The sequence below is a fragment of the Danio rerio genome, chromosome 21 (genome assembly GCF_052040795.2).
Source record: "Danio rerio strain M-AB ecotype USA chromosome 21, GRCz13ab, whole genome shotgun sequence".
NCBI classification, from domain to species: Eukaryota; Metazoa; Chordata; class Actinopteri; order Cypriniformes; family Danionidae; genus Danio; species Danio rerio.
In genome coordinates this window covers 47,020,169-47,046,110 of record NC_141041.1, presented here as the reverse complement: position 1 = coordinate 47,046,110, position 25,942 = coordinate 47,020,169, and the positions used below count along the sequence as shown (strand labels likewise).

Here is a 25,942-nt window from a genome sequence, read left to right as displayed (position 1 = left end):
TATTCCCTCATGATTTTTTATTACCTTTTTTCACTTTCTGTATAAAATTAGAACAAAAAAAAAAGCAGAACATTAGTACATTTTGCTACATGGTTTACTTCAGTTTTACACCACTCCTGCTCGTTGCATCGATCCTGCCCATAGGCTTAGAAATGATGCGCGCGCCTTGATGAAGTAAAATTAAAAAAGAAAATAAGCTGAAGAGTTGGTAACCTCACAGCAGCCACAACAACATATTCAGATATCAAAGCCGCCTGCAGTCTCTATCCTGCCGAGAGGTGAGAATCAGACATAGGCTAAATACTGACCAGAAACAATTCCTCCTGCTTGAGGCCCTTTCAGACGACTCGTCAATGTCACTTTATGCTACAGCATGAAGGGTTAAGCTCGAATATTAGATTGTAGCATTCCATATCAAATTTGCTTTGCCTTTTCAGTTGATTTTTGATTAAAAAACAGCCATTGTGACATTCCAAAGCAGGATGAAAAACGCTGAGCATCTGCTTATGTCATCACATTCAGAGAGAAACACATTCATCTTCTATATTTTCAATCAATAAGCAGGACTGTTCTTATACATTTCGTTATGGTCATTTGGTACATTTTTTTCTCATTCTCGCTGCCTAGTTACATTATAGATGATGTCTGCTATGCTTTTGATGAAGGCTAAAGTGATCGGTAACTATGTTTCTTATGCGCGTTTTGGAATATCGCATAAAAACGCTTCATGGAAAGATGCGCGTAAATTCAGAATGCTCATTAAAAACTTGAGTAGGATAAATGTTTTGTTAGTCACAAAATCATTTGCATGAACTGTAACAGAAACTCATTTACCAAAGAAATTGAGCATTCACATCAAAAGAGTCATGTGCGAAAAGTAGGGATGGCTGACATGAAACTGACGTTTTGACAATGTCGAGATCCCGAAGCGTAAGTGTTTCGAAAACACTGCACTGACGCATGATCCGAAACAGCCAGGTCAAGGGGATTCCAAATACACAGGTCACGTGACTCACAAGATTCAAAACATACAGGTAATGTGACTGAGGAGATTCAAAACACCTAGGTGACGTGACTAAGGTGATTCGAAACACACAGGTCAAGTGACTAAGGTGATTCGAAACACACAGGTCAAGTGACTAAGGTGATTCGAAACACACAGGTCACGTGACTAAGGTGATTCAAAAGACACAGGTCACATGACTAAAGTGATTCGAAACACATAGGTCATGTGACAGGTGATTTGAAACAAACAGGTCACGTGATTAAGGTGATTCGAAAGACAGGTCACGTGACTAAAGTGATACGAAAGACACAGGTCAAGTGACTAAGGTGATTCGAAAGAGGTCACGTGACTAAAGTGGTTCAAAACACACAGGTCACATGACTAAGGAGATTAAAAACACCTAGGTGACGTGACTAAGGTGATTCGAAACACACAGGTCAAGTGACTAAGGTGATTCGAAACACACAGGTCAAGTGACTAAGGTGATTCGAAACACACAGGTCAAGTGACTAAGGTGATTCGAAACACACAGGTCAAGTGACTAAGGTGATTCGAAACACACAGGTCAAGTGACTAAGGTGATTCGAAACACACAGGTCAAGTGACTAAGGTGATTCGAAACACACAGGTCACGTGACTAAGGTGATTCGAAAGACACAGGTCACATGACTAAAGTGATTCGAAACACATAGGTCATGTGACAGGTGATTTGAAACAAACAGGTCACGTGATTAAGGTGATTCGAAAGACAGGTCACGTGACTAAAGTGATACGAAAGACACAGGTCAAGTGACTAAGGTGATTCGAAAGAGGTCACGTGACTAAAGTGGTTCAAAACACACAGGTCACATGACTAAGGTGATTCAAAACACACAGGTCACGTGACTAAGGTGATTCGAAACAGGTCACGTGACTAAGGTTATTCGAAACAGGTCACGTGACTAAGGTGATTCGAAACGCAGGTCAAGTGATTAAGGTGATTCGAAACAAACATGTCACGTGACTTAAGGTGATTCAAAACACAGGTCACATGACAGGTGGTTGAAACAAACAGGTCACGTGACGGGTGATTCAATACACACTGGTCAAGTGATTAAGGTGATTTGAAACACACGGGTCGATTTTGTTGTTTTTGATTTAATGGATGGGAACAGAGCTTAATTCACAAATGTTTTATGCGATATTTGAGTTTTATGCATAAATCAAATTTGCGTGTTTGTATGGAAATAAGAATAACATAAAAAAATAAGAAAAAATAAGCCAACATTGGCTTCTACCACAGCAAATAAAGTTCTTCTTTTTGATATTTGGCATCAGTTTATCAGCTAGTGCCGAATCTTTTTTTTTTTTCTCCCCTCTATAACTCGTATGGTAACTGAGATTGTCACATATGTTTTATGCGATATTTGAGTTTTGCGCATAAATATATTTTGCGTGTTTCTATTAAAACGGCTCATGATTGAAACACATTTACTGAATAAATCTCAGCAGTCACATCCAAAAAAGTCATGTGCCAAAAGCCACCGCATGTTCATTGTGTTTCATCTTCTGAGGCGTATTTAATTTATTATATAAGAAAAAAAAATCCAAATTCCATTTTTCTTTTTAGTGTTTGCCGTCAGTTTATCAGCGAGTGACGATATATATATTTTTATAACTCACTGGATGGAAACAGAGCTGAAGTAGCAAATGTCTTCTGCAGTTTTTAAGTTTTGCATATAAATCTAATTTGCGTATTTGTATGGAAACGAAAGACAAAGGTCGATTTTGTTGTTTTTGACATACTGGATGGGAACAAAGCTTAATTCGCAAATGTTTTATGCATAAATCGAATTTGTGTGTTTGTATGGAAACATAACTTACGATTGAAACGCATTCACCGAATAAATCTGAGCAATCGCATCAAGTAAAGTCACGTGCCAAAAGCCACCGCACGTTCATTGCGTTTCATTTTTTGAGGCGGAAGTAATTTATTATTAAAAAAATGGCCACAGTGGCTTTGATATTTGTCACCAGTTTATCAGGAAGTGATGGTTTTGTTTTCTTGGACACATCGGCTTCTTAATTCGCAAATGTTTTATGCGATATTCCAGTTTTGCGCATAGATCTAGTTCGCGTATTTAGAAACATAGTTAATGATTGAGAGACCTGTCGTGTGAAAGGGCCGTCAGTGACAAAGTTAAGCTGATCCTCTTCGTACTGCTGTGGGTAACCAGTAAACCTACAGAAAGGGGAGATTTTAATTAAAAACAAAAGCAGTCCAACAGCCATTGTCCGTGATTCGCAGTGCATTTTCAAGTTTTTCGTCAGATTCAGTGCAGCGTCAAATCTGCTGTGAAGGCAAAGCTCATCTAGATGTTCCTCACGGTTAGTGAGTCCCAACCTTTCCACTCCTGGTCCATCTAGAGAAATAGTGCCTTTTGTTGCTGTTAAACTGGAGACGTCAGAGCTACGTGCTAGTTGACCTTGTCCTGAAATATATAGAGGTTGTTGGTGGCAGCCACGGCGATGATGTTCTCATTGGGATGCCATGCGGTGTGTAGAATCTTCTTGCTGAAGTCCAGACTGTCTACGCTGATTTCGTCTTTACGCCGCTTGCCGCCGACACAAACTTTGCGTGGTTTGAGGATGGCTCTGGGTTTGCTGTTCTCCCGCGAGGCCTCCAGAGTCACGTCGCGCTTCGTGTTCCGATCGAACATGCGAAAGAAATTGTTGTAGGAGCCTGTCATTAGGACACTAATGGGAGAGGAATACATCGATTAGTTCTTAGTATTTGAAAACGGCAGCACAGAGTCTAAAATCAATGAGCAAAACATGGTGTGACTGATTGCTTTTGATCAAGGATGTCCAATCCTGCTCCTGGAGTGCCACCTTCCTGTCGGGACTCCCTTACCAGCTAATCAAGGTTTTAAAGGGATAGTTCACCCAAAAATGTACTCACAATTTAATAGTTTGCTCACAATTTAATTACCCTCAAGTGGTTCCAAACCCTTATGTGTTAATATCCATAGAAGGACAAACAAATACTTTAAGAGCCAATGGTCCCACCTTTCTTCACAATATCTTTTTTACTTGTTTAATAGGAGAAAGAAACTCAAAGTTTGATACAAGTTAAGGGTGTTATCATTTTTGGGTGAGCTATTCTTTTTAGGAGTACCTGAATGTTTCCTGGTTAGGTTGAAATATCGGAAAGTGGACATCCAGGAGAAGGATTTGATGCGCATGGTTTTGACGTACCTGTCAGTTCCATTCCAGACACATTCAAACTTGTCGAAGATGCAGTCATTCTCGTACAGCGAGCACAGCTTACTGCGAAGATAGTCATGGACCTGTTGAAGGTAGAACAAAAAACACAGGTAAGCAATACTTAGTGGAGTATACTACAATAAATCTAGCTTAAAGCAACACTGTAAAGTAGGGGTGTCAAAATGAATCGTTTCTTCGGTGCACTGCGATGCAGACGCGGACAATTCGGTATCGGTTCAGTAATAATCATGACCGGTTATTACTGACGTCATTTACCTCATATGCGCTCTGTCGCGAGGGAGGCGATCCCGAGTATTTACAGCGCTTTAACTACTTAAAACTCATAAACTGTGCACAATTTCACTGTGTGTGTTTGCTGGATCAGTCTTTCACTGACATATACAACAATAGCCCCTATTTCACTGAGATCGAGAGAATGAAAGTAGCCTACTCCATTTCTCTCTTTCTCTCTCGCTTTCGCTCTGTCTCTCTCTCTCACACACACACACACACACACACACACACACACACACAGTGGCCCATTTGACCTGCTGGGGTGGCTTTTCTTCTCCTCTCGGCTGTTTTACAGCATTACTTTTGGATACAGAAACGAGCGCGTGTCTGCAGAGTTTTCTCCACCGTGTCTATCATGCATCAGTTGTGAGATCGCCGCTGCCGCTTGCCGCTTATCAGTGTCACTTATCTGAAGAGCGCAGCGCGCAAGAGCCAATCGCAACCGTTTTTGTTGAAGGTGTGACCAATCAAAGGGGTGTAAGAGAACTAGACAAGGACCAGAAATTGAGCTGGATGTTTATATTTGTTTATATTATTTGCTAAATGCTCGTTTTGTTTAAAAGATACAGTTTGTATATCTGACTGTTTGTATTAAACGACAAAATTGTATTACAAATAATATATAAATATATTCATACATTTTAATACAAGAAATGCTGCTGTGAAGAAAATATAAAACTGTGTATGGAAAGCATCGTCAATGCACCGTGATGCACCGAAATATCGAATTGAACCAAATCGATGGCATGATAATCGTAACCGAACCGAACCGTGAGACTAGTGTAGGTTTACAGCTCTACTGTAAAGTATCAATAACTCATTTCGAGAGGATCACATGCTATGATTGATCGCAGCTGGTCCTGCATCAACAATCATTGATAAACCAATCAGATGAATCCAAGTTCATTTTCGAAGAATCCCCCCATCCACCCTATCTTCCCCTTTTCTTTACCAGGGGGAGCTCTTGAAACCTACCTGATCGTGGACCCCCTGCCATGCTATATGACCAGACTGGAGCCCTGAGCTCAAGTATCTCTGAGCTCAGAGTTTTCTCCCAGGGCAGCATGCCAAATCTGCAATTGGCATCAAGCAATAGCTAAGTGTGAACTCTTGAAGTAAGTTTTATCTTTGTGGCTCCCCCTTCTATGTGTATAAGCTTCCCCATGGGCAACGCAATATGAGGAAAGTAGCCCGTGTTACTCATATTGTCCAAATAGCCTATCTATTGGTCACTGGTGGCAAGTTTGCAAGGCTGTGAATTTGTTTACTTGAATGACTCTTTAGACATGACTGAGTTTTCCCATGTTTGATTTTGATTCTTGTTAGGGTACTTATCCGATTCTATTTCGAGTTTTATTTCTGTCTCTGCCATGACCTTGGCATTGAGGTTTGTGTTAGGGTTGGGCGATTTCTACCAATTTGCCGTTGTACGATGCAGGGCTCAACAATAAGGACTGCCCTATGGCCCGGGGCCAGTGTGAAAGATGCTTGGGACAGTAGACAGGATTATTACTGGTCCGATTGGAAAAGTGCTGCCTTGTCACTAAAGTTTAACTTGCCTGCGACTATTTGTCCATTGTGTGCATTTTAAGCTTTAGCTTTTTAGTCTTAAAATGCTACCTTCTCTGATGTCGATTGCTTTTTCGGATCCTCCTATCGGATTTGATGTTTTGAGCATGCTGTTTTTTCTGTATCCTGGTAACAACCAGTACAGCGAAGAGACGGCAACATGGCAGCAATATCAAATTAAAAGTCTAAAGTAAAATGTCTGTTTATTACATGAAAACCCAATGAAAAAAATGGAGATTATTATTTTTTTATTTTATTTATTTTTTTCACAATTTTCCAGTCAGCCACCTTTTGTTAAATAATTTCGAACTGCAATAAAATACCTCCACATTTGCCATAATGCAATTTTTGTTTGCATAGCTCTGAATTGTGCTCATACATTTATTAACATTTTTCAAATATTGAAATTGTAGATTCACAGAAGTTATTTTTGACACATTATTTAAAATATGTGGCTAAAAATAAGTATTAACTTGTCTTTTTTTATTTTTTAATGGGGCCAGTGAAAATTTTGGCGGGGCAAGTAAAAATCTGAACCATTGGCCCGATTGGACCAGTAGAAAAAATCCTTAACGTTGAACCCTGCGATGTCTAATGAAACAATGCGATGGATGATGGTTGTAGGTGGCGATGAATTATTTATAAAAAATTGATAAATTCATAAATTAATTATTTGTATCCTACCATTTCAACTACCTGACCCGCATGATCACACAAGTTACCCCACCTGTCAATCACTTTTTCAGCAGGACTCTGGCATGAATAGGCAGAGTGATCTGTGTTGCTATAATGGCGTCGACAAACTTGGTTGGTAAAAAAGGTGCACAACCAACAGCATCCAACCAACAGTATCTGAGGTTTACACTAAAATGAACAAGTACAAGCATGAAAGCGAAAGATTGAAGCAGTGTACTGACGCTGAGACACGTTACCTGATCAGTTCAAAAGACAGAAGAGTCGTTACATTGAGACGAGATTAATTAAATATCATGTTTAACTACTATAGTGAGACGCCATCCAGCGGTACATTCTTTATAAACTCACCGATGTGCACTGCTCTCTGGGGTTTTGTGCTTAAAGCACCCACTGACTCCCTGGAGCTCAGTTGAGTGCATTTGCTAGAATGCATGACAGTGTGTATTGTCACGTGATGTGCGTTTTCAGCTGTATAATGTGGACGGAGGGCTTTTCAGAAATGCCATTAAAACTAAAATGTATTAGTGTAAATGGGGCGTAAGTGTGCATTTTACGTGAGCGGGCTGCGGCTGCGACGGGAGTAGGATGGAGGATCGCGATGCAGGCTCAGCAACAGGAGGCTACTCTGGTAGCAGCGGCAGCAGAATTGATCTGGTTGAGGGTTGTTCTACCACTGAAATTATTTTAAGATTGAACACTTCATAGTGTTGCTTTAAACTATCATTCCAAACCCACACTGACTCCAGTCACTGGTCAAAGTCCAATCTGCAGAGCTATTACCTGGTAAGTTTCCAAAGGCTTGCTCTCCATATTGATGTCCCACACCTTCACTGTGAGGTAGTCACGGGTCATCAAGTAGCGTCCGCTGTGGCTGAATTTCACATCCGAGATGGAGGATATGATCTCCGAGAAGAAGGAACGATTACTGGGGTCTTCTGGTTCCTCAAACACTGATGAGACGTTAACAGAAGATTAAAACAAACAGGCACTCAAATGAACTTAATTCAGTTTTGTGGAAAAGCTTTTCTTTATTTGAATTAAGCTATTTCAGCTTGAAAGGCAAATTGAAGCCATGAGACACATTCTTTTTAAACCAGTTATGTCATCATTTTTATTTTATGTGAATTTAACTTGCTTTTAACTTACAAATTTATTCTTGTAGAGCCAATAAAACTCAATCGCTTCATTTGGACAACCAGATTTTCTGTTATTTATTGCAGTTCGAACTGCAACTGCTTTGTTAATGAGACTGATCCCAGAACTTACATTAGCACAGTTGTGGTTCACTGAGGGAAGTATCAAACAATATTGTAGTTAATAGCTGCCAACCACCAAAGAATCAATGCGCTTCTTTAAGGTGGTAACCTCAAAACCTTACAAGAAACTCTTCTAAATCTTTAAACTAAGTAAGGCTTAAGCTTGGTTTACTCTTCTGTGTCAAGTGATCGGCATGACCCACGGCGCATGCAATGCGAGTAGGTGTGCATTCATACTTCAGCACGCTGTATCTGTTGGTCTGCAATAACACTTCCGAAATGCTGGCCGGCAGTAGGAGTTTACGTTCCTCTGTGTCGAGTTTCTTCGCTGGTGTTTTGTTTTTTCTGAACGCTTCCTGAATGTACAAGTGGTTCAAACTCGCTTATTTTGAGACAGGAACCGGCGAACGTGCAACAACTTTAACCATGAGGAACACACAAAACAAAACTTTCCATCCAGAGCTCCTTCACGGGACTCCACACTTGTAAACAATCGCTCAATCTGGCTCTCGTGGCTCTCGGTACCGCCCAGACTCTTTAGCGCTACTAAGCTGACCAATCACAGAGCTTGCGCTACGTGTCATTGCGACGTGTACTTAAATTCTTTGAGAGGTGCGGCTCAGTGACCCCGACCCCCGTGGATATGCGTCCACGCGTAGGCCACGCTGTAGCATATGCGTGTGCTTGACGCAGAAGTATAAATCAGCCTTTAGTGAGGAAGCCGCTGAAGTATTTTATTAACTTCATTCATTCTTTCATTTTTCTTCAGCTTAGTCGCCCCTGTGGAATGAACCAGCATATGTTTTATACAGCGGATGCCCTTCCAGCTGAGAAACACCCATACACTCTCACATTCATACACTACGGCCACTTTGTTTTACCCAATTTACCCAAACCTGTAGCGCATGTGTTTGTACTGTGGGGGAAACTGGAGCAAACCCATGTGAACACAAGGAGAACATGCAAACCCCACACAGAAATGCCAACTGGCCCAGCCAGGACTCGAACCAGCGACCTTCTTGCTGTGAGGTGACAGTGCTAACCACTGAGCCACCGTGCCGCTTTTCTTAACTTGCATAAGATTACTTTTAATTGTCAACATTTCCCACGCAAAGCATGTTGGGAAATACATATCCACTATCCATTGCATCAACATAATTTCTTGACGTTGTCCCAAGACAAGAACAATTAAGTTAACTTAAAATCTCTTTTATAAGGGGCTAGCACAATTCAATATACATTTTCCAACCTTAAAGGGCCATGAAACCCCCTCGTTTCAGCAGGGTGTTTTCACACCTCTACTTTGGAAAAAGTCAGAAAAGTGGGCGTGTCCAGCTTTGTTTAGGGGGGAGTGTCGGAGGAAGAAACGAGGCTTGGTGTGGGAGTGTCTATTTGGGCACGCTGAGTTTCAGAGTCAAAACACACAACCACAGCGGACAATGTGACTGTGTTTACATGGACATCTGTAGTCGAATTATTTGCCAGATTATTAAATGTTGGACTTTAACTGCAGTTTGGCTCTTTCATTCAGGGAATTCAATAATGTACCTCCCGACCAACGTGATATTTGATTCGAGGAACTGCTCTAAGCGTGTATTTTTCATGCAATGTTTGATACCGCACGGCGAATGAGAGAAAAAAAAAAACTCTGCATTTCCCGGAAACTTAGATGCACACGGCAGGTAGCGTCAGAAAGCCGCGTGTGTTATTCCGGTCACAAAATCCAACACGAGGTTATAGTTTGGTTGTAACTGTTAGTGCTAACTTGTTTACACTCGGTGCAATAGTTTGTTTGATACGAATAAAATACGAACTGAATAAACACAGAGCACTGGTCGCTCACTTACCAAATCTGTAGAGACAGGACAATCACCAGCAACTAGAGCCGCGTCTTTATTTAGAGGAGACTACAAGCGAATCCGGATCTCAGCGTTTGCAGATGAGAACAGCTCTCAGGTAAACAATAATCCTCCTTGGACACGTAAGTTATTGTTGTCGAGCGTCGCGTACACTGTCATCCACACGTGAGTCTGAGCTCTCACAGAGAGAAAATGAAATCGAAACTTAACTGCAGGAAACTATAAAAGCAACACTTCACGCTTGTTTTGCCAACACAACGTGGCGTCTCTGCCATCTACACTCTGACACTAATGAATATTAATGAAGTTGCACAATAGAGCGCGCTGATTGGTTTGAACCAAGCCTTACTCATGCATTAATGCATCACACTGTAAGACGTAATAAGACTCACTCTGGCACAGACGCCCAGTCTGCACACTGGAATACACGCTATTATGTCATGGCCGTGACGCAGCTTCAAAAATTCGTTTCAAACCGGAAGTACGAATTTGCTTGAAATAACGCAAAAACAACCAATTTACACTTTTTAGTGAAATATAGGTGTCCTAATAGTGTTTTTAGCAGTGTGGGACACATATACGACTGTCAACAGCTCAAAAAATGTGTTTTGGTGTTTCGTGACCCTTTAAATGCTGTCATTTAACCCCCCTTTCCTTTCCTAATTCTCTTTATCTTCTGTTAAACACAAAATGTTCAACATTCCACACTTTTTATTGGTTCAATAAATACGTAACATTTCGTGAACACACTACTTGCGCACTATTCTATGGCATTCTGCAGTATAAACTATAAGTATGTGATTAAGGATGCTATTTTGGTCTGGTCTTGACCCCACCTTCATTAAATTTCTTGATTGTCATCTATTGGCTGTAATGCGCAAACAGAAGCAGTTAACTCACGTTTAGAGTGGTTGTCGCAAAGTGCGGAGGTTCTCATGTCGCACAGTCTTATCGAGCCCTTGCTGCTGCTGTAGACAAACGTGTTGCACTGGTTAGGGTGAAACTCAGCCGCTGTGATCACCTCAGTCAGTTCCTCCATGTTGGCTGGCTTTATGTCCACAATATCTGAGTAAGCGGAGTGAAGGATCCACAATCTTACGTTACACACACATTCCCCTATGAACGGTCCAATCCCTTTAATAAAAGCTCTGCTTGATTATATATGTAGTGGATTATTTCTACATTTCCCAAATGACTGGATGAAACCAGTTTACAAAGAGGTAAATCCACAACTGAGAAAGTCTCTCAAGCAATTTCCCCCCATGACAATCTGATCTGTGCTTTCAGAACTGGCTTATGTTAAAGTCAACATGATATTAAAGTGAACTCTAGTTCCTATATGTATATAGTAGTGCTTGCTTTAAACGATGTATCTGTGCACTTCATTATTTTGGAAAAATACATTTGCCCTCATAATCTTTAGTCAGATTCAAGCAGCAACCTCCCGCTCTCCCTCGGGAAGCAAATACGGAGGTAACTAAAACTGCAATTGATGGAAATTCCGCTAGTCCTGGCTCCATATGGAGCAAATTTCTATTTAGCCCACTTTTAAAATGACCAACTCTACAGCAAAAAAAGGGTGTTTACATCCTGGTACAAAGAACCATTTTGGTTCATATAGCTAATATTAGCCTTCATGACAACTGTGAGGAGGGTGATTTTTTTTTTTTTTTTTTTTATAACTCATCCATTTCCTTTATTATAAATGATAGTAAGTCTGCATAATTAAGGGCGTGGCCACTTGAGTGGCAGCTAGGGCGTGCTGGACGCCGACACCTCAGCTGATTCCGGCTGATTAGCTGCTGAACTCTGCATATACATCGTATTTTCATTTTGTTTAATGTGGCTTTACACAGTCAGTCGCCTTTTGTAACTATTTCCTACATTATCAGATGATATGGCATGCTGTGTGCACTTTAATGTGCTCGCAAACCATTCACATGGCCTTCATTTCCCATGTGAGTGAAATTACATACCATCTCTATAAATGCATTGGTTTTATTTAAGATCAAATATCATTTATAATTTTCTTTAGAGCTGTAATGCACTCCAGAATCTGACAGATTGATTCTCTGTAGGCTGTAGTCCCCCAATCAATAAATGTATTGAGTTCTCTCTCCCAGAAGCCTTCAATTGATATATTTGAATATTATCGTACTATAAAGGATTTATAAATAATATTTACCTCACCTCTAGAGTCCAAACTAGAATCTATCCAGTCCATCATAGGCTGAGGGGATACTTTAAATGACCAAGGTACTCCATATCCTGTCAACGCAGACCTCTATCTTAAATATAAGAAAAAGGAGAATCCTGAAAGAGAGAATTCCTCTTTCAAAATCTGAAATGATTTAAATCCGTCATCATTGTATAGGTTCTTTAACACAAAGATTAAACACCTACTCTTTACGAGAAGTGCCATGGGATTTTTAATGACCACAGAGGGTCAGGACCTCAATTTAACATCTCATCCGAAAGACGGCACCTACTGACAGTGTAGTGTCCCCTTTACTTTACTGGGGCATTAGGACTCACACAAACCACAGGTTGACTGCCCCCTGCTAGCCTCACTTCAAACAGCAACCTAGTTTTCCCATGCGGTCTCGCATCCAGGTACTGACCAGGCTCAGCCCTGCTTAACTTCAGTGAGTAACCGTTCTTGGGCTGCAGGGTGATATGGCTGAGTCCAATAAGAGAGCTCTAAAAATATAGCATCAAATCCATCTGTTGTAGTAGAGTAGTGGCAGGTTATCCATCGTGACATACTGTGAGGATCAAACATTTACATTGTGACCTTTGGCAAATGACATGCTTTATCTTCTGCCTTGAGGCACTCGGCAGATCTCATAACCACCCAAACAGACTGGCCATCTCCGCTCTGCAGGGTCCTGGAGAACATTCGTCAATAATGATTGATAGGGGTGTGCGCTTTGGTAAGCTGGACTCTATTTACCACCGGGAGGGCGAAGCAGGGGTCAGGATTAGTGGCGGACACTTGATAAAGGGTAATGGGCGTAATGTACATCACAGAGGTGTTATCTATCAGAATTAAGTGACAGCGGAGACAGTCTGCAGGTAGTTTATTGGGTTTGTTTGATTGCTGGGTTTGCTCAAACCTCTTTGTTCTTAGTTTAGAGGCAAACGGCTGTCAATATGTATTGTGTCTGGCTACAAAGTGACTTCTGGGAAAATAAAGTAAGGCACAAGAGGTAAAAGACTACCATTATTTTTAGGATTATGGTTAAGGGATGCAGTTGAGACAATCTTGTGAAAGATTATCGAAGATTTCCCAATGTTATATCGATGGAGCCCATCCTGATGCTTCAGGCGAACAGTCATGCTGTTATAAACCTGCCAAGTTGAAGATCTGTTTTGTTTAAAATCAATGATTTTCACTACCTGATAGACATAATACAAAGTGGGTCTCAAACTGCACAAGAAATACTGTATTAAAAACCATGTCCTATGCCATGTTTTTAAAATATGAAAACAAAAAATTAAAGATAGAAGGGGGATAGGATTTAGAATGGTCCACGACCCAGGATTCAAACTCAGAAAGCACATTGCTGCCATATGTCAGCACATGAGAACCACAAGACCAGGGATGTGCAAACTTGGTTCTGGAGGGCCGGCGTCCTGAAGAGTTTAGCTCCAACCCTAATCAAACACACCTGAACCAGCTAATCAAGCTCTTACTAGATTTACTAGAAACTCTCTGGCAGGTGTGTTGAAGCAAGTTGGAGCTAAACTCTACAAGACGCCAGCCCTCCATGACAGAGTTTGGACATCTCTGCACTAGACTATTGGCGCCGACACCCAAATCCTTTCATACAATGATTAAATAAAACCGAGACCCAAAATTTGTCAGGTTTGCAACCATTAAAGACACTCAACTGTCTGATATTAAAAGGATACTAAAGCTTCGGTTTGTGATCTCCAAGTTCCACAGGTTGATCCTCAAGTCATCTGTGGACATGTACGTTTCGTAGTCACTGTTGACGGAGATTGAGTTGATGTGATAGGTGTGAGCGTTCGCGAAAATGCGGCGAGGTGTTGCTTCAACCATCAAGTCCATTGGCCTCAACACAGGCACCTGAGGGGAGGAGAAAATCACATGGTTAGAAAGGGAGACAACTCTTTGCAGTAAATATCCTGGTCCGTATCCCAACTCAATTTCTTTTACATTGAATACAGCAGTCTATACAGTGCACAAAAACAAGCACAGAATAACACTAGACATAATAATGATTGTCCTGTGTCTCTCCATATGTTACAAAAAACAGTTTTGTACTCAATTAAAATAATTGTTACATCCACAAATGACAGTTAAATCTGCACTGTGCCGAATAAAGCCCTATGTTAACAGTGTCCAGAAGTGCCATCGACTTTTCTGGGCTCAGCATCTGGGATGAACCATCGCGAGTGCCCTTAGCAAAGGCAACTTGCACTTCTGTGATGCACCACTAATGCTGAAAAAGTACATGGAGATTTTGGAGCACAATATGCTGCCTTCTTTTCCAGGGGCGCCCATGCATATTTCAACACGACAATACAAAACCACATTCTGCACACTTTACAAAGTCCTGCTGCAGAGGAAGAGCATACAGGTACTTGACTGGCCTGTCTGCAGTCCCGACTTGTCTCTAATAGAGAATGTGTGGTGTATTTTGAAGTGCAAAATGCACCACGCATTCTGTATTGGAGACAGGTCAGGACTGCAGGCAGTCCAGTCAAGTGCCTGACAAAATAGACCCGATTCTGTTTCCCAACTTAAGACTTGTTTGCAGATAGAATGAGACAATTACACCTGAAACACTTCATCACCTGGTGTCTCCAGTCCCTAAACATCTTTTAAGTGTTGTGAAAAGGAATGGCAACATTACAAATTGGTAAATGCTTTACTGTTGCGACTTTTATTTTGCAAAATTGGAATGTGTTTAATTTAAAAAATAATAATAATTTTGAAGCTCTTCCCCTTCACACTGTTTCAAGGCCAAGAGGTAGGTGTACAAAAATAAAATTGGGATTCGGCCTAAGTACTGCTACAATTTATGGGTTTAAGTGCTTTTGTAATCTTAAAAATGGCCTCAACCCAATGGTATTATACAGCATGCAAGAGCTTAGATAAAATTAAATACAAAATATAATCAATATCATAACATGAGATCAGGACTACTTTGGCAAACCTTAGTCAAGAACCACAATATGTTGTTTCATCCACAAATGCCAGTGAAAACTGTAGTGTGCCAAAAGGAAGCCCTATGTTAACAGTGTCCAGAAGCGTCTTTGACTTCTTTGGGCTTGGAGGCATCTGGGATGGACCATCACGAGTGCCCTTAGCAAAGGTAACCTGCACTTCTGTGATGGCACCACTAATGCTGAAAATTACTTCGAGATTTTGAAGCACAATATGCTGCCTTCTTTTCCAGGGACACCCATGCATATTTCAACAAGACAATGCAAAACCACATTCTGCACACATTACAAAGTTTTGCTCCAGAGGATACTGGTACTTGATTGGCCTGCCTGCAGTCCCGACCTGTCTCAAATAGAGAATGTGTGGTGCATTTTAAAGCGCAAAATGCACCACACATTCTCTATTGGAGACAGGTTGGGACTGCAGGCAGTCCAGTCAAGTACCTGTCATCGAAGATTTGGTACTGTTTCCCAACTTAAGACTTGCTTGCAGGAAGAATGGGACAAAATTACACCTAATACATCTTCGTCACTTGGTGTCTCCAGTCCCTAAATGTCTTTTTAGTGCTGTGAAAAGCAACGGCAACATTACAATGCAATGAAATACAAGTCAAAGCTAATTCAGAAATCACGACTTTCTTTGTTTTTAATTTGCATTTTAAACACTCTCCCAACTGTTTCTGATTTGGGGTTGTACAGTATGTCCAGGTAAAAACAGATACCTTACCCTAACATTTCTCACTGCCCCACTCTTAAACCCTCCCAAAGCTCTACTGTCAAGACGGGAACGTGTGGTGGTCCAGCATGTGGTAATAGGAAGCAGCGCTCTACCGTCTCTTTAATGATGACTAATGTAAGGGCCGGTGTTCTTCATGTGCTTCACAGGAGGAAGTGCTTTACGCCTGACTCCCCATGAGCTTTTTTTATGATTGCCACTAATGACGGGAGCAGCACGACAGACATGTCCTCCTCGACACGAGATGAGAAGCTCACATCAGCAGCAGTGGGAGGCGGAGGAGGGGAGGGCACCCGCTACCAATGCAGGTCATTATCACCTCACACATGGGAACTCCGGCTTTTGATTTCTGTTAGAGGATGATGGGGGTGGGGTGAGGGATGCCCTATTGTTGATGCATGCGTTTGAAATGCAATTCCAGCTGCCTTCACGGATTTATTTTCGAAATAAATGTAATAGTAGGCCTCAGTTATTTTGCTGTGGGTGCCAAGGCAAAATAGCTGATGTTCAAGTGTTAGGACAGATTTGATGAAAGGGTTTGATTCACTTTAAATGTATTTTATTATCATGCTTATCTGTTGCTTTGTCAATCAAACTCTATCTTGGGTGTTTCCTCTACTACCTACTCTGCGCTTTCAGTAATGAAATTAGCCCTTGGAGCATAGTGTCTTGAATTCAGTTGACGGGAGCAATCGAGACTGATTGAAGCTATTATCTCTCAATCAAGCATTAATTAAGTTTGACTGCTGGGATATTCAGTCACTAATGATAAGAAGGGGGTTGGATATGTGGGTACACTTTACGAAAACATTATAAATAATTCATATCTTCAGCAGTGCAGATTTTATGTTAGCGCAGAAATCATAAATCATGGATTGCGTTGGATGCAATCAGACTCGCAGCAGGTAATAGTAACTGACGACTGAATGGGTGTGTTTGAGGGAGAGTGTGTGAATGAAATTGGTAATAATAATATCTATTTTGCACAGTCCACTGATTATCTTATGAAATCTTCAGTAGGCAAAAGAAAAGTAGGAAGGCCTAAACCAAGATGGCGAGACTGCATTAGCAGTGACGCCAATGTTTTAGGAATAAGGAATTGGTGGGCAGTTGCGCGGGAGAGAGAACATTGGCGGAAATTACTTGAGGCAGCCAGGATCCAGTAATGGATTGTCGCGCTAAGGATGATGATGATGACTGATTATCTTAATTTTTTTGTTGAAAAATCACACCGAACAAAATAAAACACTTATGAAACTGCAGTAAATGTATTTATGACATAACTCTAAACAACTATAACTTATGACTACACCGGCCACTTTACCTTACTAGTACTGGGTTGGACCCCCTTTTACCTTCAGAACTGCCTTAATCCTTAATGGCATAGCTTCAACAAGGTACTGGAAATATTCCTCAGAGATTTTGCTCCATATTGAGAATGATAGCATCACACAGTTGCTGCAGATTTGTCGGCTGTAAATCCATGCCAATCTTCCATTCCATCACATCTCAAAGGTCATCAATGGCATGATAATGGTAACCGAACCGAACCATGAGCCCAGTGTAGGTTCAGACCTCTAGCAAAAAGGTGTGATCGGCCCCTTATTGGACTTTGGTCAGTGCAGCAACAAACCGGCTTTGTGCTGCAAGCCATTGAAATGAATAGGTTTCATAGCGCTGTGCTTTCTGTGTTTGCTATGAAAGCCACTTCTCACCGCACAGTGACTGGAAGGAGAGTGAAATGACCATGCTGAACACTTTTTTGGCTCATCATTTTGATCATTGTTCTCAAAAATCCAAATTTTTGGCTAGCAAAAATGTTTGCTGGGCGAAAATTCTGTCAATTCCAACAATTTTTTTTTTGCATTGTCTGGAGTTCTTTTAATAAAAACAAAATCCTTTCCCATTTCTTTTAACTCCTAGATAATCATACATGACATATCACTTTTGACCACTGAAATGTCGGCTAAATGTTCCTGGAAAGGACTTTTTTTTTAGTCAACATGTTCTTTTGTCTTTGTGTCAAACACAAAGCATTCCCGTCTTTCTAAAGATGTCTCAAATGCACTGTTTCACAGACAGTGACAGCCCCCTCCCCCCTAGCAGAAACAATTTTGCTGGGTTAAGCCCCTCGTGTTCGGAGTGCAGACGCAGATGAAGGCAGTAAACCCTCGCTAGCCCCTTGTTGCGCTGGATAACAGTAGGGGCAGATGTACCCTGTGGACTCCCAGCGAGGGATTCACCCTCACCTCCCCCTTTATCTCCCTCTCCTCTCTGCACAGTATGTGCAAAATGATAAATGCCCTGCTTTTGGGTAAGCCTGCACACACACACATATATATATATATTTGTAGGAGGATTTGAGCTCTTCTAGCTCTGGTCTCCAGTGGGCTGCAGTGTTAGTTAAGGAAGAGGTGATGGAGCTACTGCCCTGAACACATTACATCCGTCTAAAGAACTCTCTCCTAAAAATATCCATAGACACCAGTCTACTGTATTCTCAAGAGAAAGAGAGGTATAAATCAGGAGCTAGGCTAAATGAATAATGGATGCCAGACGAGACATCTAGAATTGCCCCAGATTTGACTGAGTATGTAATACCCTAACTTAGATCTCTATATTAGGTATATACATAACTGTAATTACACGTCTACTTGAGTGTCTGATTCTGATGAAAGAATAGCTAAAGAAAAGAGTAGCTTCCTCCAACTTGTCAGCACAACTTCCTATTTCCTATGATTCAGCTAAAAGCAAAACCCTGCTAAATGACAAAAATGATCGCGAGTCCTTTTCTGAAAATCACAATACTGTAAAGCCGAAGTTGACATGTTCAGCGTTTATGAAATCCACCTGCAAATGGTCGATGTCGCTTTTATTTTCTTATCCTCCGGCATTTAAGCTTCATCCTGGACATCTGTTCTTTTGGCAATAACGCTGCGAGAGCCCACAGGGCATCAGCAGCTAGTGTAGGCTTTGCATAGTTTATTACGTTTCAGTAAAGCTCCATCTCCCACCGCCATAATGCAATTTTAAAATCGACCTCCTAAATCACCCATTACGTGTGAGGGTCAGTCCAAGCCCAGTGCATAACATCACTCTCCAATGACAGGATTAGAGTATGACTGGGGCTGAGTATTGACATGTTTCTGAGTGCATGACTGCCGGACAAATCAATATCATAATTACTGAAATTCTCAAACACGGAAAATCCTTCTGTACAGCTAACTAGTAAGATAAATACAAAACTATAGTTTACTAGATTTGACTTCCGGTATCCCTTGTTGAGGCTAGATGCAGGTGGGAGTCGTATTTTTATTCTTTGTTTTACACTTATACACTCACTTGCCACTTTATTAGGTACACCTTGGTACACCAAGGGGGTTGGATTAGGTAGGCTGTGGCGTTGACACAATGCTCAATTGGTACTAATGGGTCCAAAATGTGCCAAGAAAATATCTCTCACACCTTTAGACCACCACCACAAGCCTGAACTGTTGATACAAGGCAGGATGGATCCATGCTTTCATGTTGCCAAATTCTGACCCTACCATCTAAACGTTGCAGCAGAAATCGAGACTCATCAGAGCAGGCAACGTGTTTCCAATCTTCTGTTGTTCAGTTTTGGTGAGCCTGTGTGAATAGTAGCCGCAGTTTCCTGTTCTTAGTTGACAGGAGTGGCACCCGGTGTGGTCTTCTGCTGCTGTAGCCCATCTGCCTCAAGGTTGGACGTGTTGTGAGTTCAGAGATGCTCTTCTGCAGACCTCGGTTGTAATAAGTGGTTATTTGAGTTACTGTTGCCTTTCTATGAGCTGGAACCAGTCTGGCCATTGCTGCCATGTGATTGGCTGTTTAAAAATTTGCATTAATGAGCAATTAGACAGGTGAAACCTTATAAAGTGGCCGGTGAGTTGCTTGCTTTAACATATCTAAAAGTAAGAATGCCAAAGCCGGGTAAATCAAGACGAAGTATACCAAGGCGGCGAGCAGGCAGCTATAAATAATGCTGCAGCTCTAGCAAAGGTGGTGGACGAGCGAATCCCTGCTTCTTTAAAGGACATAATTTCAACCACCATTCACTCTGAAGTCTCAACATAGCCATCTGAACTCTTATCCGAGCTTCATTCTGTCGTATCCACACTGCGGTCAAACATTTCACTACAAGCTCCAAAGATTGAGGACATTGAAACAACACTTAATGACTCAGACGACCACTTGATTAAACTTAAGGTGGATCATTTAGAGAACTTTAAGGGCGTACTCACACTATGCCATCCATACCGTGCCCAGGCCCGTTTCCTGGATCGTTTGAGAAGTGTGAGTGCGCTGAATCGGGCTCAAGCATGGTTCACATGGCCGGTCCTGGCCCGGTTGGAAGAGGTGGGCCTGAGCACAGTTCACTTGGGGTTTGGCACGGTATGTTTGTAGTGTGAGTGCAAAACGCGCCAAAGCCCGAATCTGAAAGCGAGACGTGACTTTTAAGGGGCTGTTTCATAGGATTTATTAATCATTCTTAATGTTCAGTGAATGCAAACTGCCATAGTTTATTAAAGACGCAAAACCCTTAAAGCACGACAGCTGCGTGCCTTCAGCAGACCTCCTCATTCCTGCAGCACGAGGGCTTTATGACTGTTTATAAGCGCCAAAAGTGGCGAATCTGTTCGACTGACGGACTGTTGGGCGAAATATTTGACTGCATGTCACTGCATATCAAACGACTGAAACGATACAGCTAGCGAAATCTCCACTGTGCGTCTGAATGACAGCGCTTCTCACTGAACTGCAGAGATGACGTAAGCGTGCCGAGGCCCGATTGTGGTGTGAGTGCAGAATTTATTGCACGTCACAGCGATCATGACAATGATACTTTTTCGATTCATTGTGCAGACCTATTTGAGACAATCATACCCTCACCATTAGGGTATGTGTCTGCAATCAAGCCAATGCATCTTTCACAACTACAACTCGACCTGCCGGAAAACAAGACATTATCAAAATAGGAAGGGGAGGTCTTGTGGTCTTTTTCCAAGCCATATAACGTCATGAAACACAATATTAAAATGTTGTAATTAATTACTCAATGTCTTTTAGGCGTCTACTAAGGATTCCACAAGAGAATAAAAGCCTGGAATGCACTGTAAGAGCAAGAAATGACAAAAGCAATCCTGCCTGGCATCAATCTAATGATTCCCGTGAGAGAAGACCAAGGTATCAACACAACATTAACATCTGACATTTATCAGCTGCCCCCAGCTGTAGCAGCAGGTCACCCCTGGACACGTTCCACTTTCACGGTGTGAATACATGTGCATGGGGGGGGGGTTATTCCATCGGGTCCACATGGACAGATGAACAGGTCTTTCTCCAATCTCACAGCTCAAATAACAGTTTCATCAAACATGATGAGACCAAGCCTGCAAAAAAAAACCCTCAGCAAACCCCCTACCTTCTCAGCTGCATTTGGCGAGATATGAAACTCTTCCTCTTACCCATAATCCTCCTTTGTTGTGCCAGGAGTACCCACTTCCACTGGGGAAGCTATGGCTGCCCTTATTAGTTCCCCCTTAACATACTAGAGCCAACATATGAAGACTCATTTTCTCCTTATGATTGGGGAGACGGCGTATGGAAGAGGACACATGGATAAGAGGAATTTCAGTTTTAGCCAACTTAATTTACCCACACTTTAACTAACTAGTCAATGTCTTCAATATTAATAATTCTGGTTGAAACTGCACAATGTCCAGACACTTTATCCTAAACCGTGTCATTGAAACTAGAATGTATGTTTATGTAGGGATGGCTGACTCTGTTTCGACAAAGGGTCGAGATCCCGAACCGCAGACGTTTAGAAACACTGCTCTGACACGTTTCAAAACACTTGGGTCATGTGACTAAACCGAATCAAAGGATCAGCAACTACACAAACATTCAGAATCTATGTTTGATTGAGAGAGTCGGAAACAAGACATCTTCCCGTAATGCCGAGTTCAGACTGCATGATTTTCAAAGTAGTCGTATCACAGATGTTTTCACACTGCATGACCCCAATATACACTATACTTACACACTTGTCTGTTCAAACAGCTTGAAAAGTAGATTTTTTACCATAGGTGCCCTTTAAAGGATAACACATTGACCCTCATTTTCAAAGGGGGTCCCATAATGACATGATAACTAACACAAAAACGAACATTGCCCCTATAAATACACAATAAATACATGTATATTGTTTAAAGTGCTACAGAACTGACTTAAAAGCAGCCCTTCAGAAGCAAGGGTAAACACTCAAACAATTCGCCTTTTGGTAAGAAACCTCACAAGAAGGCTTTAATATAGACTGCATACCCTCAGAGCTGTGATGGTGGACGGGTCCCGTATCCTGCCATCTTCATCCTTTAGATTGTAGCCCTCTGGTCGTTTGTCTCTCTCGCTTATTTTCCATAGCTTTACGGTTTTATCTGGGAAAAGAGATGGTAACAATGTGTAAGGTGGAAGCAATGTTACAAGAAGAGGAAAAACTCAACAATCCACTGGCCCTTTTCCGACGGCTCAGCAAAGAGAGTGACTGAACTTGGCTGGCTCAACGAAATAGACGGCCGATGAATCAAGAAAAATCAATAGGTCCCAATTAACCAGATTGGATCTTGCCTGTAAGCTGAAATCCTCCAATGTGTCCGAAAGCAGAATTATCTCTGGAAAACTGATGAATGTGGGGTTGAGCTTGCTACTTTAATTGGCCTACAGTTGCAGTACATAGAAAACAGAAAACAGCACAAACCTCTTCTCACACCGACACTCTGACAAACATTTCAATCGTCAAACTCTGAGAATAGTTTTAAACCGTGATCAGATTTAAATGTACAATTGTGGTCAGGGGCGGCCTGGCCATAAGGAGCATCAAGTGGCCTGACGGTCAATCTGGCCTGCTCCGCGACTCTGGCCTGCTGAATCTCCTCTCACCTCCCACTTACCGATCGCCAACCCACCCCAACTCTTCACCTACCAATCGAAAATACTGTCCCAGTCCGGGCCCCGGCTGTGGTCAAAGGTATTGGTAAATATGGAAAAAGAAGACTAAACACATCTGTAAGGTTTGTTCTACTCACAATTTCACAAAAATCTAGCCAATCGCTGAAATAAAAGTTATAAATGGAGTATTCATTATAGGATGAACATTTTTGCTTCAAAAAGCACTGGACAAAAACGTAGGCGAACTTTGATTCTTTATCTTTTGCTACCTCTTCCTACAATGCCCGTTGAGGCTAGAGCAGGGGTGGCCAACCCTGTTCCTGGAGAGCCACCTCCCTGCTAAAAAATCCAGCTTAAACCAGCCTAGGCTGGTTGGCTGGTTTTAGCTGGTCAACCAGGCTGGTTTTAGAGGGGTTTTGGCCACTTCCAGGCTGGTTTCCAGCCATTTCCAGCCTGGTCTTAGCTGGTCAGGCTGGAAAATGACCAGCTAAAACCAGCTTGACCAGCCTGGTTTAAGCTGGACATAGCTGGTTTTGGCTGGGCTCCCAGCCTGCTAGGCTGGTCAAGCTGGTTTTAGCTGGTCATCTCCCAGCCTAACCAGCTAGACCAGGCTGGAAATGGCTGGAAACCAGCCTGGAAGTGGCCAAAACCCCTCTAAAACCAGCCTGGTTGACCAGCTAAAACCAGCCAACCAGCCTAGGCTGCTTTAAGCTGGATTTTTCAGCAGGGCGTTCTACAGATTCCAGTTGCTACCCATATCAAACACACCTGAACCAATTAATTAGGACCTGAACACCACGTGATAATTACAGGCAGGTGTGTTTGATATGGGTTGCAACTGAAATCTGCAGGAAGGTGGCTCTCCAGGAACAGGATTGGCCACTTCTGGGCTAGAGGAAACCTTAAGTGAAGTTTATTCATAAACTAATTTTGAGAGGAGCACGTGATTATGATTGAACACGGCCGGTTCTGAATTAACATGCATGATCCACCAATCAGGCCATTCCTAAACCACTATAAAGAGCCAGGGTTTTTCACTACAGTCATCTTCGATTTGAAGAATCCCCCCTTCCACCCCTACCTTTTCACCTTTCCCTCCATAGGGCAGCACGGTGGCCCAGTGACTAGCACTGTCGCCTCACAGCAAGAACGTCACCGGTTCCAGTCCTTTAACAGGCCGGTGGTCGTTTCTGTGTGTAGTTTGCATGTTCTTCCCGTGCTTGCGTGGGTTTTCCCGGGTCCTCCGGTTTCCTCCCACATTCCAAAAACATGCACAACAAGTAAATTGATAAATCTAAATTTGCAATACAGGTAATCTCATAATGCAGCATATCTTTTAATAGCATTCAACTTTTAGTCATCAGCTCTTATCAAGGGGGAGTTGTCGAGATCTACCTGAGCTCAAGGCTCCCCTCTCGCCCTCCAAATGGGAGGGAGCCCAGGGCTCAAGAATCTTTGAGCTCAGGGCTCTCTCCCGGGACAGCATGCCAAACTTGCTTATAATCAATCATCAGTTAAGTGTAAACTCTTGAAAGAGATTATCGAGCATTTCTTCCATACAGAATCTTCAGGTTGTTCGTTTTAGTTTCATCTGACTATAGAATTGATTTTGTTTGAAGGTCCAGTAGGTTCTGATAACTGAAGGTGAACGTGATTGTACTCATTATAGGTACTATTCAGTAGTTTGGTCATTTATTTCACTAATTTGGCAACCGTTGAATTCCTGTTTAGTAATAGCCATGTTAAATTTGAGACAATGCTAAATCATACTGCATACTTTCTGGCTCTTTGAAATGTTGCAAATGTCAAGAAAAAGCTTTTTTTTTTTTTTTTTAAATGTATTGAGAGTGAGATGGAATTGTTGCTGTGACTCACACAGGATTAACACAGGAACAAGCGAGAAAATAGACTGGGAGACATGCCAAAACAACAGCTCTGGGTAAACACTGCATGTGAAGAAAACACTCCTTTGAAGAAAAGCAAGCATGTACAAACTGAAATGAACAATGCTTGCCAAAAAGAGAGCGTCCAAAACAACTGCTGTAAAATGTGGTCGTCCATTTCAGCTAAATTGGTCACATGACTAACAATGTATAATCCTTTACGAAAGCCTCCACTTTACACTGCGACACAAAAACTGCATTCTCATAGTTATTCACTTTGGAGTTTGAAGTCAAAACGTTATATTGTCGTTGTCTAAAAATGCTGTTATCTTCGAGAGACCAGAAAAAAGATGAGTTTTTATTAGGGCTGTCAAAATTAGCGCATTAACGCACACGGTTAATTAGAAATATTTAACTTGTTTAAAAAAAAAATACCGCAGTTGCATTTTTTTTTATTTTCTGTTGTGCGTTTAACGTGCAACGAAATATGGATAAGACCAAAGTAGCGCTTTTAGAAGGAAAGTTTTAGTATAAAACAATTAAAGTCGCATGCAGGCTATCCAGCACTTCCTCCAGAGTTTCATGCAATTTCGTGTGTTTCATTTCAAATTTTTAGACTTTAATTTTATTTTAGCAGTTCACTTTCATTTAGCAACATATTGTTTATGCCCCCGTGACAATTACTGGATTAAAATATCAAGTAATGACTGCTGGAAGAGTGTTTAATGGAATTTGATACCACATGCCGAATGGAAAGTGACTCGGTGGTCCTTTAAGGTAATCAAAAATCACTGCTTACATCAGGCATGTCCAGACTCGGTCCTGGAGGGCCGGTGTCCTGCAAATTTAGTTCCATCCCCAATCAGACACACCTGGGCTAGCTAATCAAGCTCTTACTAGCCATTCAAGAAAAATTCTTGCAGGTGTGTTGAAGCAAGTTGGAGCTAAAATCTGCAGGACGTCGGCCCTCCAGGACCGAGTTTGGACACCCCTGGCTTAAATGGTAGACTCTTAATCAGAGTATTATCTTAATCATAAAATCAGAGTATTGGTGTCCATGTAAAAGTACTCAGTGAAAGTGCCAGATGATGTCGCAAGCTGTCAAAGGCAGTGCATTCGTCTGCCTTTTGATTCTCTGCGCTCTCAAATGTGTCATTAAGTTTGATGTATTTCCCTCGTACACGCACTTTTGTAAAGCGTCTGCTTCACGTTGCTGTGTCAGAATCCTTGCT

The 25,942-nt window shown here is 41.7% G+C and overlaps 1 protein-coding gene across 6 annotated transcripts in view; it reads right to left on the bottom strand.

Annotated features, from left to right (window-relative positions):
• The window catches only part of ppp2r2bb (protein phosphatase 2, regulatory subunit B, beta b), a 133,373-nt gene continuing 107,431 nt past the window's right edge, over positions 1 to 25,942 (bottom strand). For 3 of the 6 annotated variants that reach the window (XR_015519629.1, XR_015519630.1, XR_015519631.1), the window contains exons 4-9: positions 22,204 to 22,316; positions 13,842 to 14,019; positions 10,550 to 10,991; positions 7,592 to 9,316; positions 4,244 to 4,335; positions 2,603 to 3,742 (exon numbers count right to left, since the gene is read on the bottom strand). Coding sequence is in view for 3 of the 6 variants with exons in the window: in XM_087299979.1 (XP_087156105.1) it covers positions 3,463 to 3,742; positions 4,244 to 4,335; positions 7,592 to 7,761; positions 10,827 to 10,991; positions 13,842 to 14,019; positions 22,204 to 22,316 (998 nt within the window). In the remaining 3 variants the exon portion in view is untranslated. 6 annotated transcript variants of the gene reach the window in all.